Raw genomic sequence first — 25,953 nt, forward strand, 5'->3', positions numbered from 1 at the left:
CTTGCAAGTTGCACTCAGAAGAAGTGACAGGCTAGCTTGCTAATTCAGCAGAGCAAGGCCTGATTTCACAAGGCCCTTGTTTTATAACATCTTTTACCTGTCTGCAACAAAATACAATGTCTATGAACAAAGCAATACGTTAAATTTAACAAGATTTTTTTTCCTTATTTCTCACTCAGAATAAAGAAAATTAATCTCTAAGCAGAATAAATCTTAATTATAAAGCAAAGCAAAGTTGAATGATTTATAAATGAAACTATACCATTTTTTATGTTTTGGTTTCATCTAAAAGGTCAGGACAGACTAACAAATAATACTTTTAAAGAAAGGTCAGGTCCTAAGTGAGATGAAAACAATTCTCTGCCAAGGGAAAAGGTTTCTTCGGTATAAAAACAGATTCAAAATCCACTTAGAGTTTACAGAGATAAAGCTATTCCTGCAGAACATTTTGTGCTGTCAGCATCAAGTGGGCAGCAGGTGAACTTTTAAGCTATGAAGTGGCATCCAGTGCAAAACAAGAGCTTTGCCTGCGGAAAATCTTCCCTGTGAGAGAACCTCAGTGATCCATTAGACAACAATTTCAAGATGTCTTAAGGTAAACGTTTGCACACTAACATTTCAAAATCATTTTAAGAAGAATTACATATGTATTGCCTTAGTGAGCATTTCAGGCAATTTTGCACCATAATACAATGATAAAAACGATAGTGTTCTTGTTCAATAGCCAAAATTGTTCCTAATATCCATAAAAGCTCAGTTATGGCAAGTATCTTTCTTCACTTTTTTGTTGCACAGAGAAATGCTCACAAAGACAGCTTCTAAAAGAAAAAAATATGGGCTCGTCTCAAAACATGATGATTTGACACTATCTTACATAACATCTCAGGAGGTAAACTCAGGTAACACACATTAGTGTGTTAGGTGAATGGGCAGTGAGATGGATCAAGAACAGGTTGAATGGCAGAGCTCAGGGTCATGATTAGCTGAGTAGAATCCAGTTGGAGGCCTGTACTCAGTGATGATTCCCAGGGATCTATACTGGGTCCAATGTTATTCAACTTGTTTTTCAATGACCTAGATGAAGGAATTGAATGTACCCTCAGAAAGTTTGCTGATGGTGTGAAACTGGGGGAGTTACTGATACACCTGAAGGCTGTGCTGCCATTCAATAGGAACAGGGTGGTCAGCAGATCGAGAAAGGTGATCCTCCCCCTCTCTACTCAGCCCTAGTGCAGTTACACCTGGAGTTGTGCCCAGTTCTGGGCTCCTCAGTACAAGAAAGACAAGGAGCTACTGAAGAGAGTGCAGTGGAGGGCAAAAAAGATTTTGAGGGATCTGGAACATTTCTCTTATAAAGAGACACTGCAGGAGCTGGAACTGTTTAGTTTAGAGAAGACTGAGAGGGAATCTCACCAATACATAAAAACATCTCAAAGGCAGGTTTCAAGACAGTGCCAGATTCCTTTCGGTGATGCCCAGTGACAGCAGGAGGGCCAATGGCCATAAACTTAAACACAAGAAGTTTCACATCAACATGATGAAGAACTTTATGTTAAGGGTGGAAGAGCACAGGGACAGGCTGCCCAAGGAGGTTGTGGGATCTCCCTCTCTCAAGACCCGCAAAACCCACCAGGATGTGTGCCTGTGTAATCTGCTCTAAGTGACCCTGCTTTGGCAGGAGGATTGGACTGGATGCTCTCCAGAGGTCCCTTCCAACTCTAACAATTCTGTGATTCTTTGATATTTCAGAAATGGCAGCAGTTTTTGGATACATCTTACACTTCTTGACTGGTAGAACTTAAAAATATTAAATTTTGAGACAGCTGGTTGCTCACCATTTCTGAACATTTCAGAATTCATTACAATGGTTGAAGTTGAAAGGCATCTTAGAATTTGGCCACTTTCTGAACTGTCAGCAGTTTTACAGTCGTTCCTCTATATTCAATTTACCTAAGCTAAATGGTATGACCATCTCTTCATAGGCAAGTGTTTCTGAGAGATTCCACAGAGTTCCAAAGCAACTTCTTTCACATGTAAGAAAAAGTTGCTGGAGAGCAGTGAATGAGAGTTTTCAACAGTAACTTTTTAAAACCCAAAAATACCCCCAAAAAACCCAACCCAACCCAAACCAAACGTAAAGACCCCAAAAATAAAAAAAAAACAAAAACAAACCCCCCAAAAACCCAAAGCAAAATAAAACCACCCCCCCAGAAAAAAACAACAAAAAAATCACATTAATTCTAGAAAAAGTGAGTACAAAATTGAGTACAAAAAAGAGACATTTTATCTCTGTACAAAGACCATGGGATACTTAAATATTAATTATTCAATCAAAAATGACTGTGATAGCCTCCAAAAATAGTATAAGAATAAATACATGATATCCAAGAACCACCTGGATACAATCCTCTGCAATGTGCTCTAGAACAATCCTGCTTGTTCAGGGAGTTGGGCCAGATGACTCCATTGTGATCCTTTCAAACATTTCAAGGCCAAGCTGGATGGGGCTCTGAGCAACCTGGTCAAGTGAAAGATGTCCCAGCCCATGTCAGGGGTTTGGAAGAAGAACAGATTCTATGGGTGAACAGTTCAATGCATGATGAATTTCTTGGACAGTTGTGTCCAGAGGGGAATGTTCTGAACAGTTTAGTGTTCTGACAGACATGATGGAAAAGTGGTTTCCCTCGGGGGTCTATATTGGGATCAGTATTATTTAGTGTTTTCATCAATGATATAAACTGAGGCATTGAGTGCACCTTCAGCCAGTTTGAAGACTACAAGAAGCCAAGTGCTGTGGTTGACATATCAGAGTGATGGGATGCCATTCATAGAGACCTGGACAAGCCTGAGAAATGGCCTATGAGAACCTCATTAAATTGAACAGGGCCCAGTACAAGGTGCTGTACCTGGCTCAGGGCAACTCCTGGGATCAATATAGCCTGGAAGACAAATGGACCTGGACATGCTGGTGGATGAGAGGCTGGATGTGACCCAGAAATGTTCACTTGCAGCCTTGAAAGCCAATTGTATTCAGGGCTACATCAAAGGCAGCATGGTCTAGGTCCCTAGCAGGGCTAGGGAAGGGATTTTGCCCCTCTGCTCTGCCCTTGTGAAATCCCATAAGGAATGCTGCATCCAGATCTGGGGGCCTCAGCACAGGAAGAATATAGAACTGTTGCAGAAGGTCCAGAGGAGAACCATGAAGATGATTAGATAGATGGAGCACCTCTCCTATGAAGAACAGCTGAGATAATTCTGCCTGTTCAGCCTGGAAAAGAGATTTATCCTGGCTGACTGTTCAATCCAGCTAGCACAGACTAGATTCCAACCAGGGTATGTATCATACAAGAAGTCATAATTATTCAACAGAATCCTTTCAATTTCAATCTCCTTATTACTACCCATTTTGTCACCTAAATCTTTCTTTCACAATCCTTCACTCTCGACTCTAACCACTTTACATGGCTCTCTTTCTTCTACACATTCAGAAAATTTCATTTTCTGAAAAGATACTAACAATGTTCATATTGACCCAGAATCCAGACCAAAAATAATACACATTTTGTCATCTATAAAACAAAGCAAGTAAGTATATTAGAAAGAAATACACAATACAACAATCAATGCTAGAAACACTATAGTATTCACACTGTTATTCTATGTTTATTCTGACATTTTTCAGACAGGTTTGACTATCGTGGTTCTCAGGGGACTTTTACTATTTTCTTTTAAATATGAATAGTACTGAAATTTCACATAACAATAATCTAAGAAATTACATAACTGAGAATGTTTGTGGTACTAGTTTGTGATTTCACACATTAACAAATTCCATAGAATAATATTCACTAGTATGCAAGGTTTATTGCCTCGGCTGCTGTCAAGTGAAAACACTTTGTTGAACAGAGATGTATGTTTAATAATTTCCTGGTACTTGTGAATGGGGAAAAAGAAAAGTAATTCTTTCATCTTTCTCATACTGCTACTGATACAGGACACAAATAAAGCAGCCAATGTTTTAAAGTATAAAGAGATCCATTGACTAGAACTAAAGTGGAGAAAGTGTAACTGGAAATTAAAAAGGTAGTTCAGAAAACTTCATTTCTTACTTGAAATAGCATTCATTAAAAGACTAACTTTTCATTCAATAGAATTGACTCCTTATTTATAGGGGGATACTTTGCAAAAGGTACTTTTACTCCTGAAATTAGATAATCTTAGATTTAATTCTGTAGAGTAATATGAATGTCCTCAACCTTGTCTATACTGGGAATGAGTAAAATGTGTAGCACCTCATTTGACACTATGAAATAACTTCTGGCATAATATCTTGCACAGGTCACGTTCATATTCATATTTCAAAGCAGAATTTTGGATTTATTTTTTCTATTGAAAAAGAATAACTTTCCTATCTTTAGGCAGGAGGTTATCCAGCATATTATTCAGTCTTAATGCATATGGTGTGATTAGTTTTTACAAATAATAGACCAAGGAGAAACATTTAAAGAACACAACAGCTATATTTCTCATATATTATGCCTCAACATAAACCTAGCCAGTTCATTACTTTAAAATGAAAATTAAAATTTCATAACTACTTCACCTTTAAAACCTCAAGGACATGAGAATATGCTCTCTCACAAATGCAAGTCTAAATAAACAAACAGTTTAGGCTAAAGAGAAGAAAGAAAGACAGAAGGAAAAGATATTTTTGCATAACAATTTGTCATTTAATTAGAAAGTACATAGGAAAATTGGAGTGTGAGGGTAGACAAAAAAACCCCCACATTCAGTTACTTCATTATCTAGTTCTCTTCATCTGCCTGTTGTTTTCTTATCAAAATTTTTTCTTTCCTTGTGTGCGTATCCCCTAATAGTAGAAAACCACCCCTCTGAAATGTAAAATTTCCTCCTAGAACGAAAAATAAAATGTTGAAAAATATGAATGAGGGAAGAGGAAGAGAAAGAAATGGGAGTAAATCTTCCAACAGAAATAAATCCAATGCATCTGACATCAGTGACATTATTAATTTTAGCATTTAAAATCTACTTTCTAAAGTTAGAACATATCTGGTTTGTTTTCTTTAAAATATAGGAACCTTTATAATGGTCAAAACTATTTATAAACTAACTTGAATGGCTTATTGCATTTAATTATTACTAATTAATAACACTATTTAATAAGAAATAATTTTCACAGCTGAAAAATATAAATAATTTAATAAAATGTCCAAGCGTATTATGAGAACATTTGCATGTAAAAAAAATTCCAAGAGGGGAAAAAAGTTCTAACATTTAGTCTCACCATTAAATATTCTGAATGTAAAAAAACATGTTTTATTCCAGGTTTTTCTTTCAGTTGTTTTAGCATCCTGACATGAATAGATTGTCAGTGGAATATATTATGCTGTTTGGTGACTATGAAGCCTATAGATGCATAGGTTAATACATTAATTAATGAATGTATTAATGTTTTGAAGGTCCTATACACTCTAGAATTCATGTACTATTATTAGAAGTTTCCAACTGCTACAGAAAATTTCTTTTCCTAGCTAATTTTCCTTACATTTTAGTGGATTTACTAAGATGAAATATTCTAATAGATGTATTAAATATTTTAATTTTCATATATATGCACATATATAGGCATATATATACAGATATACATTAATATAAGTAAAAAATTAAATCTAAATATAATGTATATTTTTATATATTTAATTTTTTTCATATAATGATGTTTAGCTATAGATGAGATAGAGATAGAGAGCTATAGATGATATAGATATAGATTGTATATGTGTGTGTGTGTATGCATACATAAATAGGATCACTAAAACTACACTGAGGTATAAATAATTATTTTCCCTTCTCGAAACCAGGATTCTTCTTATTACCTATGGATTTTATAATTTCAATATGGCATTTTCCTAGGTTTTTTTCTATTTGTTTGAAATCTTGTATTTCATTTCAGTTTATAAATTCCTGAGCTTTCAACCAAAGTGACCCAAGTAAAGAAAATGCTTTCTAAGCACTACTTGAATTAAAGAGTAATTCAGTACTTTTTTCTTGTATTTTGCAGAGGAGTTAGAATTACTTACAATCAATAGTGCTGAAAGTATTATCATTTACTCTTTTTTAAACAAGAAAAAGAACTATGTGGAATAGTACATGAAACAGAAAGATATTAAAATTTTTGAATGCTCCTAAAATATCATATTTTCTGTATGGTAAGTACGAAATTAAGAAGACGCATCCATTAAATCATTAAAAATAGAAAGGACAACTCTACTGAATCATTTAACGCTTATTCCAGAAGTAAATTACAATCTATCAAATAAAACATTAGTACAGACTACCATGTCTTAATATTTAATGTTAGTTCTATTGACTTTTTTAAAACGAAATGTGATCTTGAAGTAAAAAATTTGAATTAAAATGTTAAAATTAGATCTCTCTGGATCTGTACACAGTATCAGAACTAACTGCCAATAGTGGTGTTATTAAAATTTATCACTGGGGGAATTCTAAAAGGAAGTTCTTTAAATTTGGAGACAGTCAACAAAATGCAACATTTTTTTTCTCCTCTACAATGAAGTCAATGTCATTGTGTGCACTGTAATTGTGTGGGTGTATAGTTGTGAAGAAAAGGCATCTCAAGGGAGCAAAGGTGAAAAATAATCTGTTTAGAAAATATAAGTCAGTCTGAGATGAAGTGGAGCTGAAAGACCCAGGAGTATGAAAATCCACTAAAAACATTTACTTATATGACGATGTATGCAATTTAGGCTCTTGTTATGCCTGCAGGTGAAAAAAAAAACCAAAACAAACTTCAGAGAAGCTCTGGTAATTTCACTCTATGAAGAAAGGATTCCTTTATCCTCCATCCATTGCAAAATCAGGTAACAACTGTGATGTTTTGATAAAAGAAGTTTAAGGTCTTAAAAGACACAGATTCACAACACTGATAAGTAAATTTATGTCTTTAAAAAGATAAAAGTAAATATCTGTCATCTGTCAAATATATTATCAATGAAAACAGAAACTTATTTGCACTGGCCTAAGCAGAAGATACAGCCCTTGTCAAAGTAGCAGACTTCTTTCTACAAATGTGACTCAGGTGATGCAGTACCTTTCTTTCTCCTAGGGAATCTCAAGGTCTTGAATGTTCTGGTATTAAAAAACCCCATATCTGTAAGTGATCAGTAAATGCAAACTGAGATTAAAAACATACATCAGTTTGTCTGTAGTTGCACTAGGCATACAGACTACTAGACTAAATGGAAATTTAGTCATTGTAGTCAGTGGAATATAGTGTTTTAGTTTTAAAGCACACATCTAAGACAGGATGTAACAGGTGCCTATATGCTGTTTCTTCCTTCACATCTTCCAGTTTCTATGCCAGAATGTCATGGTGTCCTGGTTCTTTCTAGGATAGAGTGAATTTTCTTCCTAATTGTTGTTATAGTGCCACGTTTTGGATTTAGGATGAGAATAGCACACTGATGTTTTAGTTATTTCTGAGCGGTGCTCACCATGAGTCAAGGACTTTTCTGCTTCTCATGCTGCTCTGCAGCAAGGAGGCTGAGAGTGCACAAGAAGCTGGAAAGGAACACAGCTGGGAGAGCTGACCCCAAGTGGCCAAAGGAAGATTCCATACCATATGACATCATGCTGAACAGGGGATGAGGCAATTTGGGAGGTAGCAACCGCTGCTCAGGGACTGGAAGGAAATTGGTTCGCAGGTGATGAATTGCTTTGTGCATCACTAGTTTTGTATATTCTTTTATCATTATTACTACTTTCCCATCCTTTTCTGTGGTGTTAACTTGGCTTTATCTCAATCAATGAGTTTTACCTTTTTTTCTGACTCTCTCCACTGTCTCTCTGGGAGCAAAGTCTGCTTAGCATTGAGGTGTCTGACATGCTAAACACACCATGTGATCTCCTGGAAGTTCTAACTTGTCAGCACCATGCAGATGTCTGTTCTACTCTAGAACACCTCTACCCAACATCTACCATGTAGTCAGCTGAATCACTCTGCAATCCACACTGGCAGGATTACAAGGCATGGGGAAAGCTCAGTTACACGTACATGATTTGAATTGGAGAAATTTTGTAATTTCATTAACATACACCTTGCTTTGCCTGCCCAAAGAAGTTTGGCACTTCTGCCACTGCCACGGAAATACACTGAGTATCTTGGGTGATTTCAGTGATGCATCAGTGCACATGTATACAGGTACAGTGCGTCACAACTCTCCAGCTTTAATGAGTATGCAGATACGTATAGGTGTCTGAACAAAAATCTTACCTATGTCTCTGTTACAGCTCCTAGTCTTTCAGCAGTAGTACAGTGTACTGTTTGTTGCAATAGTTTTTGAGATAAGAAATGAATGACAAAATCTGATTAAATTGTCTAATGTTGTGAAAAAAGTGATAAAGACAGTTTTCCCCTTCTGGCAACTCTAGCCATGATGTTGTAAGGCAGCTTAGTACTATTGTTCTTTACCTGATTTATATTCTTTCTGAAAGCAAAATCAAGGAAAAAATTAAGAAAAGCTAACCCCATAAATAATTTATGAATGAAGATACATTTCTATTCATAAACAAAATGACAGAAAGAAAAAGAAAGCAACAATAGAAAATCAAGCAGAGCAAGAAGATATTTTTTTCAACATCTTTTTCTTCATTTTTAATTCCACATTCAAGGTGCTCACATTTATCCAACCTCAGCTCCACATACTTGGCTGTCAAGTATGAAGGAGAGTAACCATTTGCATGCTTCTAAATATGAGCAGGACAACTAAATTTTATTCTATTCTGAAATGCTCGTGGATATATTTCACAGCTTTCTTTTTATTTTCCTATAAGCAAAGACTCTTAATGGATAGCAAATGTGTTTGTGCATTCAATTTACATATTTGATACTATTTTGCTCGAAGTGGAAGCATGAGCTAAACAGAGGTAAATAAACAAGGGACGGAAACACAACCAGTTAAGAAATGGATTTCACAAGTGAAATGATTAACAATTGTAGCTGAAACCTTCCAGAGTTTTAAAGGAGGACAAAGGTAGGGAGTGCGAGAAAAAGGATGCTGAATCTAACAAGATAGCAAAGTTACAGAAGATTTTTTTTTTTATTTATTTCTGAAAGCCTTTTCTGAATCTGGGTATGCTTGATATAAAGAAGATTGAAGTTTGTGTATACCAGCCAGTAAGACCAGATGTCGTGAAGTTAACTTAATCCCTTCTGTCCACCTAGATAATATTATGATTTCATACATAAATGATGGAGTGCAAAAAGTAACCAAAAGAAAGCAGCAACCGAAAGGAACTGCAAATGGAAGGAGTAAAAAAGCACAACTAATTTTAGAAACAGCAAGAGAGGATTATCAGTGCCAAGAAACAGTGAAGCAGCTGTTTCAAGAAGATCCAAAGCAGCTTTTGTTCTACTTCAGCCAACAGTTTCTGACTCAAAGGGAGATTTAACAAAGCAACAAGAAGAGAAAGCATCAAGGAAAGGAACTCTCAGTGAATAGAATGAAGTGCTAAAACACAGATGCAAGAATTAGTGGGTTATGACACCACAAACTAGGTAGGGAAACATTTTGATTCTCCTTTAATTGAAATTCCTTATTGAAATTTCTTTTCTAATCACATTGGTTATTGTTTACCAATTTCTTTTTAATATTGTATAAATTAATATCTTTAATGAATAAAATTGCCTATCAAAAGAAAGTAATACACATAACTCACATGACTGTACTTCAACAAAGCTGAGAGCTTCCCACAGTTTCATGTACCTCATCAAATTTAATTGGTTCTGTATAAGTCAATTTGCAAGGTCTTAAACAGAAAATTAGGAAAATATGTTTAATTACATTAAAAGTATCTTTACGAAAAATTATGTAATGCCCTAGGTTTTCTCTTTTTTTGTTGCTGTGGGGTTGTGTTTTTTCCCCACAGGCAGATATAATTTGGCTTTTGGTCAAATCACTTTTGGTCTTCTTTCCAAATATCTAGACTACAATAGCTTTAGGTATTACACTGAAGATCAGCCATGTGAGGCTGCCTTATGAAAAAGAATCTTAAAAAAATCTTAAGTTTGCACAAACTTAAGAGAACAGAAGGGAATAAGACTGCAATTAGAATAAATGCCAGGGACCCACCACAGGACACAACTGAGTCCATCAGTAGAATTTGTGACATTACTATGGAGATGTATTTAAGATAAGCAATAAACACTGAGGGAAAGGAGCAAAGTCAGAGCATACATGCTCCATTCCAGAGCTCAGTAAAGAGACTGCAGCCCATGGATAATCCAAACTGGAGCAGGTTCTTCACCTAAGAGACTATGGCCCATGGTCAATGCACACCAAGGCAGAAGAAAAGAGCAAGAGAGAAGAAATGGCAGAAGAGTGAGAAATGAGGAACAGCAGAAATTAACTCCTGCACTTTGACCTGAACCGCCTGCTATCACATCACCAAAGAGACAAAGTAAAATCTGCAGTGGAATAGGGGAAGAGGGAGTATTTGGAATGAAGTTAAGCTTTCAAGACGAAAGAGTAAGGGTGTTTTTCATAATTTCTTTACTATTTGTCTTTGTTTTCAAACACCCAAAACAGTCATGAAAGGTTTTATAATAAGGCTATTTTGTCCAGGACAGTAGTTTATGAATGATTTTCCACATCTTCATTTCAACCATGAAACTTTTCACTCGTGTTCTTCCTATTTTCTGCCCTGTTGTACTCTGAGGATGGAGTGAGTGAGTGGTGGTGAGAGGACTTCATTGCTACTTAAGGTTAAACCACGACCCAAATACACTAACAAAATGTGCACTAGTGCAAACAAAAGCAGTAAACCAAGGAGTGATTAGCTGAAAAGGGTACTGCAGTGCCACGCAGTGACAGACTAAAATTATGCAGTATTCTGAAGTTCAGAATTTGAAGTCCTGGTCCTTAAAAATATGTAATAGGCTAAAGCAAATTAAACTAGAAGAAGTACTAAGATATTAGTAATTCTGGTTATAGTAGTACTATGTTGTAAATATTATGTTTCAGGAAGGGAACTCAGAAAGAAGTTACAGTCAATCTACATCAGTTAAGCAGGGAAAGGACTGAGTTTTTAGCAGTTATTACTGTGTAGCACTCTGATAAAACAAGCTATTTAAAGAATTAACAGATTCCCTCTCAAAAGTAATGCAGAAATAAACTCTTGAATATAAAATGAAAAAAAGAACTTGTACTACATGGCTTTTTTCAAAACTTTTAAAAAATTTTATTAGTTTTCTGGTTTTCAGATCACTCATGTCAGAAAATAACTGAAGTTAAAGTTTGAAAATTGTCATTACATAAAGTCTTAAAGTTATCTCTAACTGAAAAATTTAAGGTTACAGCTCTCAAAAAACTGAAATATTTTGTGCTATACATTTAATGCTCATTTTCTAAATGTAGGAAGGTTTTTAAATGTATCCCATCCCTACAAGTGTTCATGGCAGAGTTTGAGCAACCTGGTCTAGTGGAAGTTTCCCTGCTCATGGCACAGGGGTTGGAACTAGATGATCTTTAAGGTCCCATCCAACCTAAACCATTCTATGATTCTATAGTATTTATCTCTTTTCCTCACACTCTTTCCTTTACTGTACCATCAACCTACTGGAACCTGAACATTATTTATATTATCTGACTAGGTGTTTTTCTATTTTCTACTATCGAGGTTATCTTTTATTGATCTTATAGGCTTGAGTATGCATATTTTATTCCTTTATACGCTGACTTTTTTTACTGCCTACATTTATTTTAGAGTTGCAAAAGACATTTTCTTTATTGTAAGGATGGTGGGCTGCTGCAGCTTTTGATAGCTTAATATTTAGTCCACTTAAACATACATTCAGCAATGCAACATTAAAAATTAAATGAGCAAACCAAAATAGTAAAGACATCATTGTTTAATCACTACATTCTTAGGCAATAAGGAGAAATAGAAGACACACAGCATATTCAAATCTCCCACACCTACCAACTCACACGTTTTATGGGTCTTAGATAAAACAAATTTTTAAAAATAAGCATAAGCCTGTCCTTTTTCATTAGCTATTACCTCGCATTTTTGGCAAGAATGTATGCAAGTTTACCATGAGACATGGTTTGTTCTTTTCCCACTATTTCAGAAGAAACAGCTCAACAATCACTTAAACCATCAAAATAGGTATCACATGGTTTCTCAGTTGTGGGGTAGATTTATTAGAGACAATTCCCACTTTCTATCTTTTTACAGTCCCATAAGCTAACAACTCCTTAGTAAAGAGTGTGGTTTATCATATGTGGAATGAAAGATATCATACAAAAAATGAGTCAGTGTTTTTCATAAACCATTATAGCAGCCCTGAAACTAACTAAGAAAGCTTCTTTCACATAAATTCATTCAGAATTCACATTCCAGAACATCTATGAACTCAGGAAGTCCAAATAAACATATATAATACCTGCTGAAAATAGGTTTTTCTGTTCTTGTATAGAATATGATATCTGAGGCAATCACACAGAGTTGTAAAATTTGATATTATAAAAGTTCAAATTAAAAACGTTAGTGATAGGCTTTTGTTAATTGCAATTTTTGCATTACTTGACTAATTTGATCAGATTCTGCAAAACTTTATGTAACTATTCTCTACCTATGTTAGATTTTCTACAAGAAACTATAAAAGAAATTCCTGAACTAGATTTTAATAGGAATGCCATGATTTGTTTTTTCATCAGACAAATGGAAAAAGCACAAAAACATAAAAAGAGGTTATTGTTCCCTGAAGATCCATTGATCCACTGTGGATATTGAAAACTATTATTTGCAGTATTACCATACACTACTGACATTTAGTTTTCATTAGCACTTCATCACTAGAATGACCTTGCTTCAAACAGTGACATTCCCAAAATTATGCTTCAGATGCTTTCCCTCTTACTCAAAATAAATGCTTGTTCATAAAAACAGTGGGTAAGAATCTTTCTGGTTAATTAAACCTTTAATAATGCAAAGCATTCTAAAACAGAGGAAAAAGTAATCGTGGACAAATGCTGCTTTAGTAAACAGAAACTTACTCACTGCTTTACAAATAGGACTTATAGAACTATAGAGTAAATCTCACAATTTAATGATAAACACATTCTTTCTGTTATGGTTCCACAGTATTCTTCAGAATATTAGGACCATCTTAAAAGCTAAGTACTTGCACAGGTTAGAGTAAAGCAGGTATCTCCTGTAAGTTTTTTGGTAACTGAATTTAGGTATACTAGGTAATACACTGCCCATATTCTAACAGATTGTAATTTGACATAGCAAGTTGAAAAACAAACTGTATTTTTATGAGTTTTTGTTGTTTTTTTTAAGTGGTCCTTCCCATTTTCTACAACCTCAGGCATTATTTTTTCTAACAAATAAAGCCACAATTAAAATTTATTTCTTTAAATGTACCTTGGTAGTGGGCACTAAATCCACGGTATCGGTGATTGCTGTCTGTTACAAAATGTAGTCTGAGCCAGTTTTTGTTGCTTATAACTGGAGGAGGTATATTCATTCCAGAGAGCCTGAATTAAAACAAATAAATAAAAAATATTAATAAAATATTTCAATATTATCAGGAAAACTTTTATATTCAAACTAGCATTCATTGACATGCCCTCTGTGGAACTTTTCATTTATTGGTTAGCAGCATTTTAACAAGCATGAACAGACAAAATTGTACACTATGCCCAACCAAGTGATGGGATACAAATCAGTGCTAAGCAAGAAATCCACAACCATGTTATTGGTCATGCATAGAACTGTAAAGATGGAAGTACATGGCACTCAGGTTAGAAAGAATTTGTGTCTACACAGGTCAGATAATAAGCTGGACAGAATATTGCTCTGGGCACCAGGGGAAAGTTTGTACCTTGTGACTTTCACATTCAAGATATGGAAGAAGAGAGTTTAGGTTACGCAAACCACTATCTGAAATGATAAATCAGACATCTACTTTTCAAGAGTAAGTAATTTTCTATATTCAGGGTAGAAAGATAAAAGAACTATTCCATCCACTTGTGTGGATTTGAAAATTAGTTATTAGATGTACGAGAAGAATAAGGAATTCTAGTGGATTGACCCCAGCTAGCAGTCAAGCATCACACAGCTCCTCACTCCCTCCCTCAGACAATAGTAAAGGGAGAGAACAGGAAGAGCCAAAGCAAGAAGGACTCTTCAAAATACAGTTTAAAAAGTGAAGAGGTGAGAAAAAGAGAAGTGATACAAAAGCAATTATTCACCATATTCCACAAGTAGATCAATCAAAATGGTCTCCAACGATTAGCAGCTGTCTCTCAGCCCCTCTAATTTTTTTTATTGCTGACCATGAAGTTATATGGTATGAAATATCCTTTTGGTCAATTTAGGTCTTTCGTTTAGTTTCTTTTTTCCCTTCCCAGTATCCTGCCTATCCCTGGTCTACTCACTCTGGGGACTGAGGAGGGTGAAAGAAAGCCTTGGTGCTGTGCAAGCATGGCTCAGAAGTAGCCAGTACATTATTGTGCTATCAACTCTGGTTTAATCACAAATCTAAACTACAACAAAAAAATTAACTACGAGCCATTAGCCCTAGCATACAAAATTACCTATTTTTTTTTAATCGTTTTGGTTTTCTGTTTGTTTTTCAGCATAAGGATATTACTCCAATTATAGTAGTCTTTTATCTTGCCTGGCTCATCAGGAAAGTTTGAATTTAAGTTTTGTTTTGGGGTTTTTGTGGGGTTTTCCTTTTGTTATTTTATTTTTAAATGAGATGTCATGTTATAAAGAAGGAAAGTAAAGTTTAGATAGAAACTTCTTCCATCAAGCCAGTAATTCAACGTATGTTTCTCACCAAAACCAGAAAGATAGGTCACATCTTCAGAATCTCAACATACTTACCTATGCCTTTCCACTTAGTTATAAACAGAAATCTTCCTATAGTTAAAATAAAATACTAGCCAACAAGTATTGCAATTTATGTTCAGACATCAAAGATTCCTGTTTTATTTTGAGAAAAGCTCTATTCATAATGAGTCAATTAATTCTGAAATTATTTTTAAGTGAAATAAAACACCAAACCTTACTTAAATAAATAACTAATAAGTTTTTATAGATATTATTCTGTGAGGAAGACTTTTCAAATAATAACAGTTTAAAGGTAGTGTCCTTTTCATATTTTCCCCCCCACTCTACCTCAAAACAAAACACGTTTAAGACAACTTTCCAAATTTCTAAAACTGTACCAGCACCCTTGTTCCCTCAGGTACTCGAATAAATGACAAAAGGCTTGACTGACTCCAGAAGCTATTAAAACTCCTTCACCTACTTGCAAAAGAATGTTTTTTAATGTGGAAACATATTAGCTCATACAATCCATTTCAGTAGAACAACACATAGAATCTAAGCTTTTTAAGCTTATGAAATTGACTTCAAATTCTAGATCCAAGAAATCCAGATGATGAAGTTAAACAAAAATCTCAACTGAACAAACAAAAATAGAGTGCTATTAGATTGCAACAGGTTATGGTGGATGCACTTTGCTCTGTACCAATTAGAGTCAGAACTGCACTAGAATATGTATAAAGTGTAAGAGGCAGAAGCCTACACCTTTCAATTAGAAAACATCAAATATTTCTGCATTTTCATTGTGACTTTTAGAATGAAACACACTCTCTAATAAGAATAAAGTAGCTTTAGTTGCTACAAATTTCTTGCTATAGATGTAAGAAAAATACTTTAATTTGAGGCTTGCTGTTTTGGAAGGTAGAGGTTAGTTATCCTTTTCGGTACAGTTATTTCTCTCTATAATAATATTACCTAATGATGCAAGAGGAAATCGTTCTTTTATCTAAATTCTCACTCTATAAATAATTATTAGGCAATATAGAGATAGAGGCAACCACCTTTCACTGCTTTCGTATTTTAGAATAAAGCTATTACTGGAAGAGGTCTTACTAAAAAATTGAAATAAAATAAGGTTGTAAACAACATTTCCTAACACATATTTTGACTCATATATATTCTGCCTATGAGAAGGTTTCTCTTCAATAATCACAAAATCATGTGAAAAATAAATTGCGAATTTATTGTCCAAGGCAGGAGAAAATACCACCCTAGACATTTAAATGTTCACAGTAAAAGACTAATTTTATTTCTAAAATAGTTAAAAAATTAGTTTACCTATCAAATCAGGCATTTATCAATATAGGTGTATTTTATACATCTATGCTGACTTCTAATTAAATTCATAGCTCCTACAATCTGATTTTTACAGTTCATGGGTTCTATGGGATTCTTCCCAGAAAGTAGATTTGCAAAACTGACAAAATTGATTACGTTGATATAACTGCCCCTTTTCTCATGTCAATATAGCTTCACAGCAAATTATAAGCTGTTCACCATTCCCATAATAGATTGGCAGCCCAATCTACTTCTGCGTCAGCTACAGTTCCAAGCATAGTTATGCTGCATCATCTACAATATTTTCCTAAAATTCAAAGTAAAACACCATGTCTTCCATAAAGGAAACACAGCTGTCTCATGTTCTTTTATAATTCGAAAGATGCAGCTCCCTCTCAAGCTGCAGAGAATCCTGCATAGTAAATTTCAGTCAACAGAGAGTAGGCTTCCCTTCTGCAGCTGTCTTTCATCAACTCTTAGAAATGTTCATGGAGAATCTTGGCTGTGAATCAGAGATTTAAAGTATCTTACTACTATGTGTAGTCAACAGCATTGACTGTTATCTACTGCAAAATGTATTTGAAAAAAGAAATGCATACTGAAACAATGCACCTTTGTTGCTAAACAAGGGATTAGTAGAAGTGTAAGAGAGCATGCAGATATGTCAGTGAAGTCCTCATCTATGCACTTAATTTATATATAAACAACAGTTTACAAAAGAAATAAGGGACTAAGATTTTTGAGAATCAAAATTTCATTCTTCTTGCACTTCATTACAACAACATGCCTCCATTCCCTTCCTTTATAAACTATTTAGGTAGCAATTAAAAAAAACCCAAAAACACCTGCTTTAAGCTAATTCTGATCCAGTGAAGTCAAATGATATTTTATTTGCCCTCAAAATACATTTACTTTAACATTTGAAATGTGAGCTGTCAGATAGCTATAATCTTGACAAGTCATTTAAACATTCCTGTCTTGTTCTTGTACCAGAGTAGCTTTAATTTCTAAAAATCATCTAAAACTACAGTCCTTACAAATATTTTGTCATTGATTGTCTCAATTGTCAATGCACTGATTATTATGATGTAATGCAGGCCCTAATTTAGGCATTCAATATGTCAAAAAATATTCCAAAGAGAAGAAAGTTTTGATTTTTAAAAAATATACGGGAAAGTTTTCCCAAAACTTCTTGATTAAGCATATAGTTTCTACATTTCCTCATATGCCAGATTCACAGAAATGCAATTAATTAAAAAAAATTGGGGTTGATACCTGATAAACAGTGCTGAAACTCATTCTAATTCTATCAAAGCCTAACAAAGGCTAACAAAGACTTGCATATAAGCATGACTAAGTGCATACATAGATCTCATTACTCATATATATGTGTTACAAAATCCTAAGTGCTTATTTTGATGCAAACTGCAGCTGTGTAGATTCTTTCTTATTGGCTTTATTTGCATACTGAAATAAAAGCTACTGTACAAAAAGTCTTGATTTAAAAAGGGAAAATTATCACATATTTTGATAAGGCCTATGCATGTTAATATAGGTGCTACTGGGGCTTAATACTTACACAGCATAATACACTAAAAAAGAAAAAAGGAGAGGAAAGACATACTCAATATCCAATAGAAGAGTACCTGATCAATGACCTATCTGGTTTGGTTAAATTATCCTTAAATTAGGCGGTATTTTTATTAAATACAAATTTGAGGTAGCAACTACTTGCATCTTATTGTGTCTCCTGTATTTGTATACAATATTTACTCATTAACAAAGATTTCTGGGATCCTTTCCTTTGTTTTTCATGACTGCCTTGATCCCATAAAGCAACACCTCATGTAGCAAGCTTCATAAAAAAAAAAAACAAAACATCTTTTACAAAGGATCCACCCCACAATGCAGATTTATGGGCACAAGATTAAAATTCAGGTCTCTCATTTAATAAATCCAGATGTTTAGAAACAACCAGTTGCACACTAGAGGAGCAAAGCTGATGTCAACTCAATATTTAATATATTACTTGATTTGAAAGAGCCTGAAGGACTTAATTATTAAGTTAATATATTCCTCCTGTTCCATCAACTCAGTTTGCATGATTTTTACACTGAAGGTCAGACACTAACCTAACTTACTTCTTTGGTCAAGCACTAAAGAGTAAGTATTTTGCAGGACTAGGCATATCAATATTTTTTTATGTTTCCAATTTCACTGATGAGTTTAATGGATCTTAATGGCATTCATTATAGATGTGAGTGTCTGTTGCATGACAGATTTGGTTACTGGCCTTTTTTTTTCCTGGAAATGTTCTATCCAAATTATATTAAATCATTTCAGAGCAAGGGCAGTGCTCTGACCTATATTGTCAAATAGCAAAAAAAAGCTCCACCAACTTCTTAAGTTTCTTACAAAATCTATTGCTGTCTGAACTGATAACTCAGGATTTAAATTTTTTGAAGATATCACATAAATATTAAATGCTAATAGACATTTTCAGTTATCTTTGGATAACAACAAAGGTCAACAAAATGGATAATTGCCTGTAAATTTTGCTTCTTGAAGTATTTAAACATAAGTATTTTAAGAGCTGAGGTTTCCCTAGAATTTTAATTGTAGCTTACATTTATGCAGAGCTAACATTTATAATATTTTTATATCATATTTCAGAGAAAGAGAAGATAAATAAGTCATCTCTGTGATAGAAGCTACAGAACTTTAATGTAAGTTGAGTTTTTCATTTAATTGTATGTGTGAAGCTCATACTACTGGTGGGTTGCATCAGGACTGCTCTTGTGTGTGCAGTCAGTACACTCAAGTCATTAATTTCTTGCATGATTAAGGAATTGTCCATCTTTTGAGATAGACTGGCTTCAGAAAATAGACTAATTTGAAAGGTAATTGCAGTATCAAAATAAGCAGTTTCCCAGATGAGACTTCAAATGATGAAAACAAAAATAACGCAGGAAGAGAAAGATTAACTTGGAAATAAAAGAAGCATATAAATAAAGGAAATGAAAAAAGAAGAGGATTGAGTTATTCTTCTGCATTGCCATAGTCCAATGTCCAGTCTCAAGGAAAGACAGAATACATCATTCCAATGAGAAATTTAATGGTCATAATTCAGTCTTTAAAGAGGTAAGAAGAAAAAGTCTCTTCCTAAAGCAAGCTCCTTCTCAACAGTAAATATTCATTAGAAAAGTAAAGGAAAAATGCTAAAACTCTACTAGAATTTTGAGGGTCATATGTAACCCAAGTTTTAAGTGGTTTTGAAGTTAGTAAAAGATCTAATTCTTATGGTCAGTCCCAGTAGTATTTATAGCAGGACTGAGCATTTTTTGTATTTGAGAATGAAGACACTCACAAGTTTGATATTATATTAATTGTTGTTTCCATATCTCAGAACTGTAGCCAAATTAATGACAAAAAGCAGGTTTTTATTTTTAGACCAGTAAATTATCACTCTTCAAATTTAGACTCATGAGCTATTTAGAACTAAACTAAGGGTTTAGATTGAAACTTCACTGCAATCATTGGTTTCTGATTTATAAAAGAAAAAAAAAAGAAATAACTTAAATAAGCAAGTGTTTAGGGAGAGGAGGAAATAAAAGTTCTATGTTATTTAACCTTGAAAAAAATACTTGTTCTGTAAAGTACTTTAATAATCTACTGATTAATTCTAGAGTAATTCATCTAGATGGATAAAAATAATTCACCCTTTGACTCTTTTTGTCAAGTATATTATGATGTCTGAAAGACTGAAAAAAAGTCTTTGTTTTAAAAATGTCAGTGTTGAAATATATGAAAGCTTTGTCTTCCCTTTCCAATGCTGGAAAAAGTTACATTTTAGAGTAGATTTACTGTCATATAAAGCAACTCCATGAGAAGCCTGCATATGATCATTAAGGACTGAATAAAAGTCCAAGTGATGATTAATGAAAGTTTATAGTACTGTGGATATGAATGTTGAAATGTTGAAAAGTGCCAAGATTAAGAAATAGTTAGTAAATTCAGAAGTTGATTGCATACTATAAAGCCAGATGTTCCTATTTCAAAGTTTTTCAATTAATCTTTGACTAGACAGAATAATAACATCTGAGGAAAGGAACCTTCTAAATATACAACTGTTAGCTCATGATACATGTAATCTAGTCTTTGTGACATAAGTAAATACCACTGATGGACAGTGGTGTGTCCTGATTGCCTATAGGCCTAGGACAAGCTGTTGATTTTCATATAGATGTCAGGGTCTTAAAAGGAGTCATTTTTCATAAATGTGATGCAAATACCTTATATACAAAGTGACCTTGCACTTTACAACTCAATGTCCCTGAGCAGATCATAGAAACAATATAAATACACATTAACTACACCTGGGCTGCACATGGTGGGTAATACATGGGTCGTTCTAACACACAAGCTGTGATGAGTTGCACAAGCAGCTCCTTGGTGCCATTAATGAGACCAAGCTCAGGGCAGTCAATAAAGAGCAGAGGCAGAGGAGTCTGGAGGCACCACTGGGAAGATTCACCTGCACCTGGTGCAGGCTGGGCTGCTTAGGCCTCCCATCAAGGCTCTGATCCTGCTGGCCCAGGAGCTACGATAAGGTGGACACCAAGAACTGTCCTAGGATTTTGTTTTTCTTGCACATGTTAAATCAAAATGTCTCTTTCAAGGATCCCAAATCTGAGGGCCTTGGCTGGAGAGTAGAGGACCCTGGACATGTATAAAGATGAATGTGACTATCTGAGTGTTTTCCTTGGAATCCTGCACGTTTCTTTCCCCTGCTTTCACAGCTAATCTAAATAAAACTAAATTGAATATAACTTGTATGCAACTTTTTGGGTAACAGTCAAACTGAATAACTGGGACCATTACCTGTGAGAGGCTTATATAATTTACCTCTTTTAAAATGTTGGTGTATTCAATTTCTGAACTGGCTATTTTCTTTTCAATTCTACAGAACAAATTTTTATACTTACAAGTATTGCCTGAATAGGGGAAGGATCTTGGATTTGATTTTTTTCTGATAAATGTCAATAAATGAACCAAACTAAAAACTCAAAAGTATTACACTTGCCCTACAATTTGAAGTTCTGCAATAGTATTTTTTAAACACAAAATCTTGTTGGTATAGAAAAGAATAGCCCAATGTCAAAATTATTATTAGTCCAATTAATCCTTTAACACACTAACAGCCTAAATATTGAAAATCTCATTAATACTACCAGCAACTTCTTTATTTAAATAAATTATTCTAATTCTAATTCTAATTCTAATTCTAATTCTAATTCTAATTCTAATTCTAATTCTAATTCTAATTCTAATTCATTCTAATTCTATTTTATTTTCTCCTGTGTTCTGTTAAAATTTTCAGTGTCCCTCTACATCCTGAGATCAGCACTCATTCTTTCTCAAATAGAAGGGAAAAATTTGTATTGCAAATCATTCTGCCTTTCTAGTGTACTCTGGTAAGGCCCCACCTGAAATACTGCATCCAGCTCTGGATTGCCCAGCACAATAAGGACATAAATCAAAGTACAGAGGGGCTGCGTGAAAATTATGAAGAATGGCTGAGAGAATTGATGTTTCTCAGCCTAGAGAAGGAAAGACTCCCCGGAGACTTAACTGTTGTCCTTCAGTACCTGAGAGGAGCCTACAAGAAAGCTTGAAAGGAATTTTGACAAGGTCATGACAAGGAAAGTGGTATTAAACTAAAAGAGAGTGTGTTTAGATCAGACTTAGGAAGAAATTTTTTACTGTAAGGATGATGAAGCACCGGACCATGTTACCAGAAACTGTGGGTACCTAATCCCTGGGAGTGCTCATGGCCAGGCTGGCCAGGCTGGATGGGAATGCAAGTAACTTGGTCTAGTGGACAATGTCCCTGCCACAGCAGAGAGATTGGAACTAGATCATCTTTAGGGTCCTTCCAACCCACATCACTATGATTGTATGACCAGTATCCTGAGATCATCATGATACAACTCTCCTTCTTCACTCTTAAGTCATCCTTGGCTATGTGTTTATTCCTAAACAGAATCTTTGTTCTTTCTCATTAGTTCCCAGCCTTCTCAAGATCCAATTATTATAGGTGTCCATCACGTTGCACATCAACTGCTTAGAGTTCTCAAACCTTTGGTATACATGATATTCATAGAGTCACTTGACCAGTAAACAAAGAAAGGATAAAAATAACTCAGGTCAAGACATTGCAGAAGAGTTCTAAGAGAATTCATCTGTCAGATCAAGGGCCGTACAAGGCTCCCAGTAATAAGGCAAAAGTCGTATTTACTGACTTATCAGTTGCTATCAATATGGCCAGATACACACTAAGGAAATTTGGAGGCACTACAAATAGGAAGGAAAGAGTATTTATCCATTAAGCCAATTCTCATCTAGCTTCTTCCCATAATCCTTAGTATTTCATGTAACTAAAGTAGTTAAAATGAAAACCTCATATAGGTTTGCAGTGGTCAAAATGGTAAAAGACTTTAATTCTATTTTCTGTAGCGCATAAAGGGAAATTGGCATGTAGCTCTAGATGGAGAAAAACTTTAAAATATAAGTGAAAGTACTCCCACTCTGCAGCAAAATTAAGAACCCCATGGGTCTTATAAGAGAAAGTACTTCTCAACTGAGTTTTCCTAAGTATCTGCCACTCTAGTTGCTCCTATTTAGATATTACATCAAAATATCTTAAAAGAGTTGTTCCTTAACATTAGAATAAAAAATTGAAATGCTGTCATTTTAAGTCTGAGTCAGTTATTGTATTTCATCTTTTAAGGGTGATAATAAGACAGTCCTGAAATTCCTTTAAAGAACAACTCATCAATACAAAGTAAGGGGATAAACATTAAATATTTCAATTCAAACTACAGGTGACCTTTTTCTGAGACTTCACTTCTTCCTTTTTCTTCCCTTTGAAAATGTATCAAGGTAGTTACCGAAATCTGCCAGGAGAGGCTAATTTTACCACATAATTTAAAATGCAATTGTAGTCAAGGAATCCATGTAGATTACTCACAGAACCATTCACCTTAGCTTCCACCTTCTATGGAAGGTGGATTAATATTTTGTTTAGCTTTATATTGTGCAAGAACTTTCTTCTATATAGCCAACATTTTGTCTCCTTCTAATTCTACTGGATTTATCACATTAGATATTTAAATTTTTTAATTGATTATATTTATTGGTAGTGACTTTTCTCCCTTCTATGTATCCGTAAGACATGACATATTTGACATATATGATATATTTCTATGACAATTTATGTCCTTTAAACGACACTATGAATTTACTGTTATTCTGTGTACTTGACCATATTTCTCTTCACTCTATTTGTAACATTCATATTTAAAAGTTCTCTGACTGTATTTAGAGAAACATTTCTCACTTTTTTTGTATGGAGAATGTTTAATGTTGTAATAAAATTAAATGTGGCTATCATACACCATCACTTTTGCTTCACAAACATATAAGCAACAAAGTGCCTTTAAAACTAAGGACCAAAGCTTTGAAATTATCTGAGTAAGAAGGGATGTGATAGCTCACATTTAGGCCTATTAGAAAAGAATTAAAAAGGAAGAAGGGGACTGGGCAAGTAGTATCAGCATGCACTCAGAAAACCTCATTTTGAGAGAAATTACTCTATACTTTACAAGATTTTAGACTATTTCCTAGTTTGATTGCTCCTAATAAAAATATCTCCAAAGTGAACCATTAAGAATAGATGACTTGTTTCTGCTTGTATGAATAGGTGAGATTTATTAATCTAAACTGGTTCCCTTTGGGGATCTTGTCAAAGGAGGCTCTTGTAAGAGAGACTGTGAAACTTGGAGAATCGTATTGGATTTGAGTGGCAAAGTTTTGGTAGAAGGCATGGCTTTTGTGAGAAGTGCTAGGAGCTTGCCCTATGTCCACCAGAACACGTGCCAGTTTGCTGCAAGATGGATCCACGGAGGGCCAAGGATGAGTCCACCAACAACAGCGGTAACACCTCTGGAATGACATATTTAGAAGAGGGAAAAACTGCTGCACAACCACAGCTGGAAGAGAGTGAGAGTATGTGAGCAAAGCAGCTCTGCAGACACCAAGGCACTGAAGAAGGAGAGCTGGTGCCCTGGGTGCTGGAGAAGCTTCCCCTGCAGCTTGTGTGAAGACAGTGAGGAGGCAAGCTGTCCAGAGAAAAGTAGTGTAAAAAACACTGAAGGTCTCTTGCTATAACCTCACAAAGACATGAAAATACCAGCATCTGAAGCCAATGATAAACACATACAAAGTGTATTTTTCCCCTAGTTTTGCAACAATGGCTAGTAATTATCAGAGCAGATAAAAAAATAAAAAATAAAAAAAATGAAGAGCTGGGTGTTTTAATCACTTAGGACTTTTAAGGGAAGACTGGTTATTTTTTTTTTTTTTAATTATCACAGAAATACAAATGAAATGCCCATGCCTTTCGTTTACAGGAGAGGTTCTTTCTGGCATTAAACCTTGTATCTGTGAAACACATATAGAATCTTAAAAATTAGAAGAGTTGTTTCTCTCATTCAAAAACAATGCCTTTCCTACTGACCTCTGAGACTAGTAACTGAAATTGTGTCTTCTGTTCTTTATTAAGAACCAACAACCTCTTTTATTCTGTATAAATTCTGTAGATTACTGGCATGTCTAGACAATCCACAGCAACACCTCTGAGATATTCAAGTCAGCACCAAGCACCTCATTAAATGTGAGTTCTGCACATCACACATCTGCTTTACAGTTTGAACCACTGGAGAGCACACAATGTGGATATCAGATGCCAAATGAGTGAGCACTCCAGCCCTTCACCACATAGCTAACCGCTGGAGATAAAACACTCGTGTGTTTCAAATTGAAAAATCATTCAGATATTCATGCACTCTACAGCATGAATATTTACACTGAGCAAGGATTCTTATTGTTAGAACTGTACTGCTTCCAATTCTAGGCATAGGCTGATATGACACTGAACTGAACCCTGTAGATAAACATGAACTGGTGTGGGTGTGTAAAGAAAGTCTGGGCCAAACTATATGATTTACAACAGATCATGTTGAAAAGGATTCACCAAACTTTAGTATTGATATACTATTGATTATTCAGTTTACTTATGCTAAGATATCCAGAAAAACACAAGGACATAGTGCTTCAGTGTGTTTAATATCTTTTAGAAAAAGAAATATTATACAAAGAATTTTAAAAAGCAACATTTGTCTCAAATCTTATGGAAAATGAGACCAGGAATTTTTGTTTCTTAAGTTGAAGCATAAGCATGTATAAGTGTAAAAATTATTTATGTCAATTCTTAATACATTGGTGTGTATAAAATAATAATTTAATTTTTTTTTTTCCAAAAAATAAATGTTACTCTCAGAGATGAGAATACAGTTTGGGATACTGGATGGGTCTGACTGCTATCCACCTGCTGATCACAGTAAATCAGCCGGTGAACAAACCATGACACAGCATTTTCATCTCTCCATGATTTGACACCACGTTTCCAAAATGAATATTTGTTATTTAACTAAAAAAAAAAAAAGAATCACACTCTCCATTAACAGAGGCTGTACTGAAGATTTAAGAGCAATAAATGTCTAAAAATATGATGCAACAACAAATTATTAAATAAGAAGAATGTATAAGATTCTCCACAATACTATAAAATCCCATAGTGTACTGTTTAATGGGGGGTAATTAATATTA

The 25,953-nt window shown here is 34.5% G+C and overlaps 1 protein-coding gene across 4 annotated transcripts in view; it reads right to left on the bottom strand.

Moving 5' to 3' along the window:
* CSMD3 (CUB and Sushi multiple domains 3) overlaps positions 1–25,953 on the bottom strand; it is a 587,774-nt gene that overhangs the window by 361,991 nt on the left and 199,830 nt on the right. For all 4 annotated transcript variants that reach the window (XM_088178475.1, XM_014870085.2, XM_088178481.1 and 1 more), the window contains exon 6: positions 13,474–13,586. In XM_088178475.1, the coding sequence (XP_088034601.1) occupies positions 13,474–13,586 (113 nt within the window). The remainder of the gene's footprint in view (positions 1–13,473; positions 13,587–25,953) is intronic.

This window comes from Sturnus vulgaris, chromosome 1 (genome assembly GCF_052056855.1).
Source record: "Sturnus vulgaris isolate bStuVul1 chromosome 1, bStuVul1.hap1, whole genome shotgun sequence".
Taxonomy (NCBI): Eukaryota; Metazoa; Chordata; class Aves; order Passeriformes; family Sturnidae; genus Sturnus; species Sturnus vulgaris.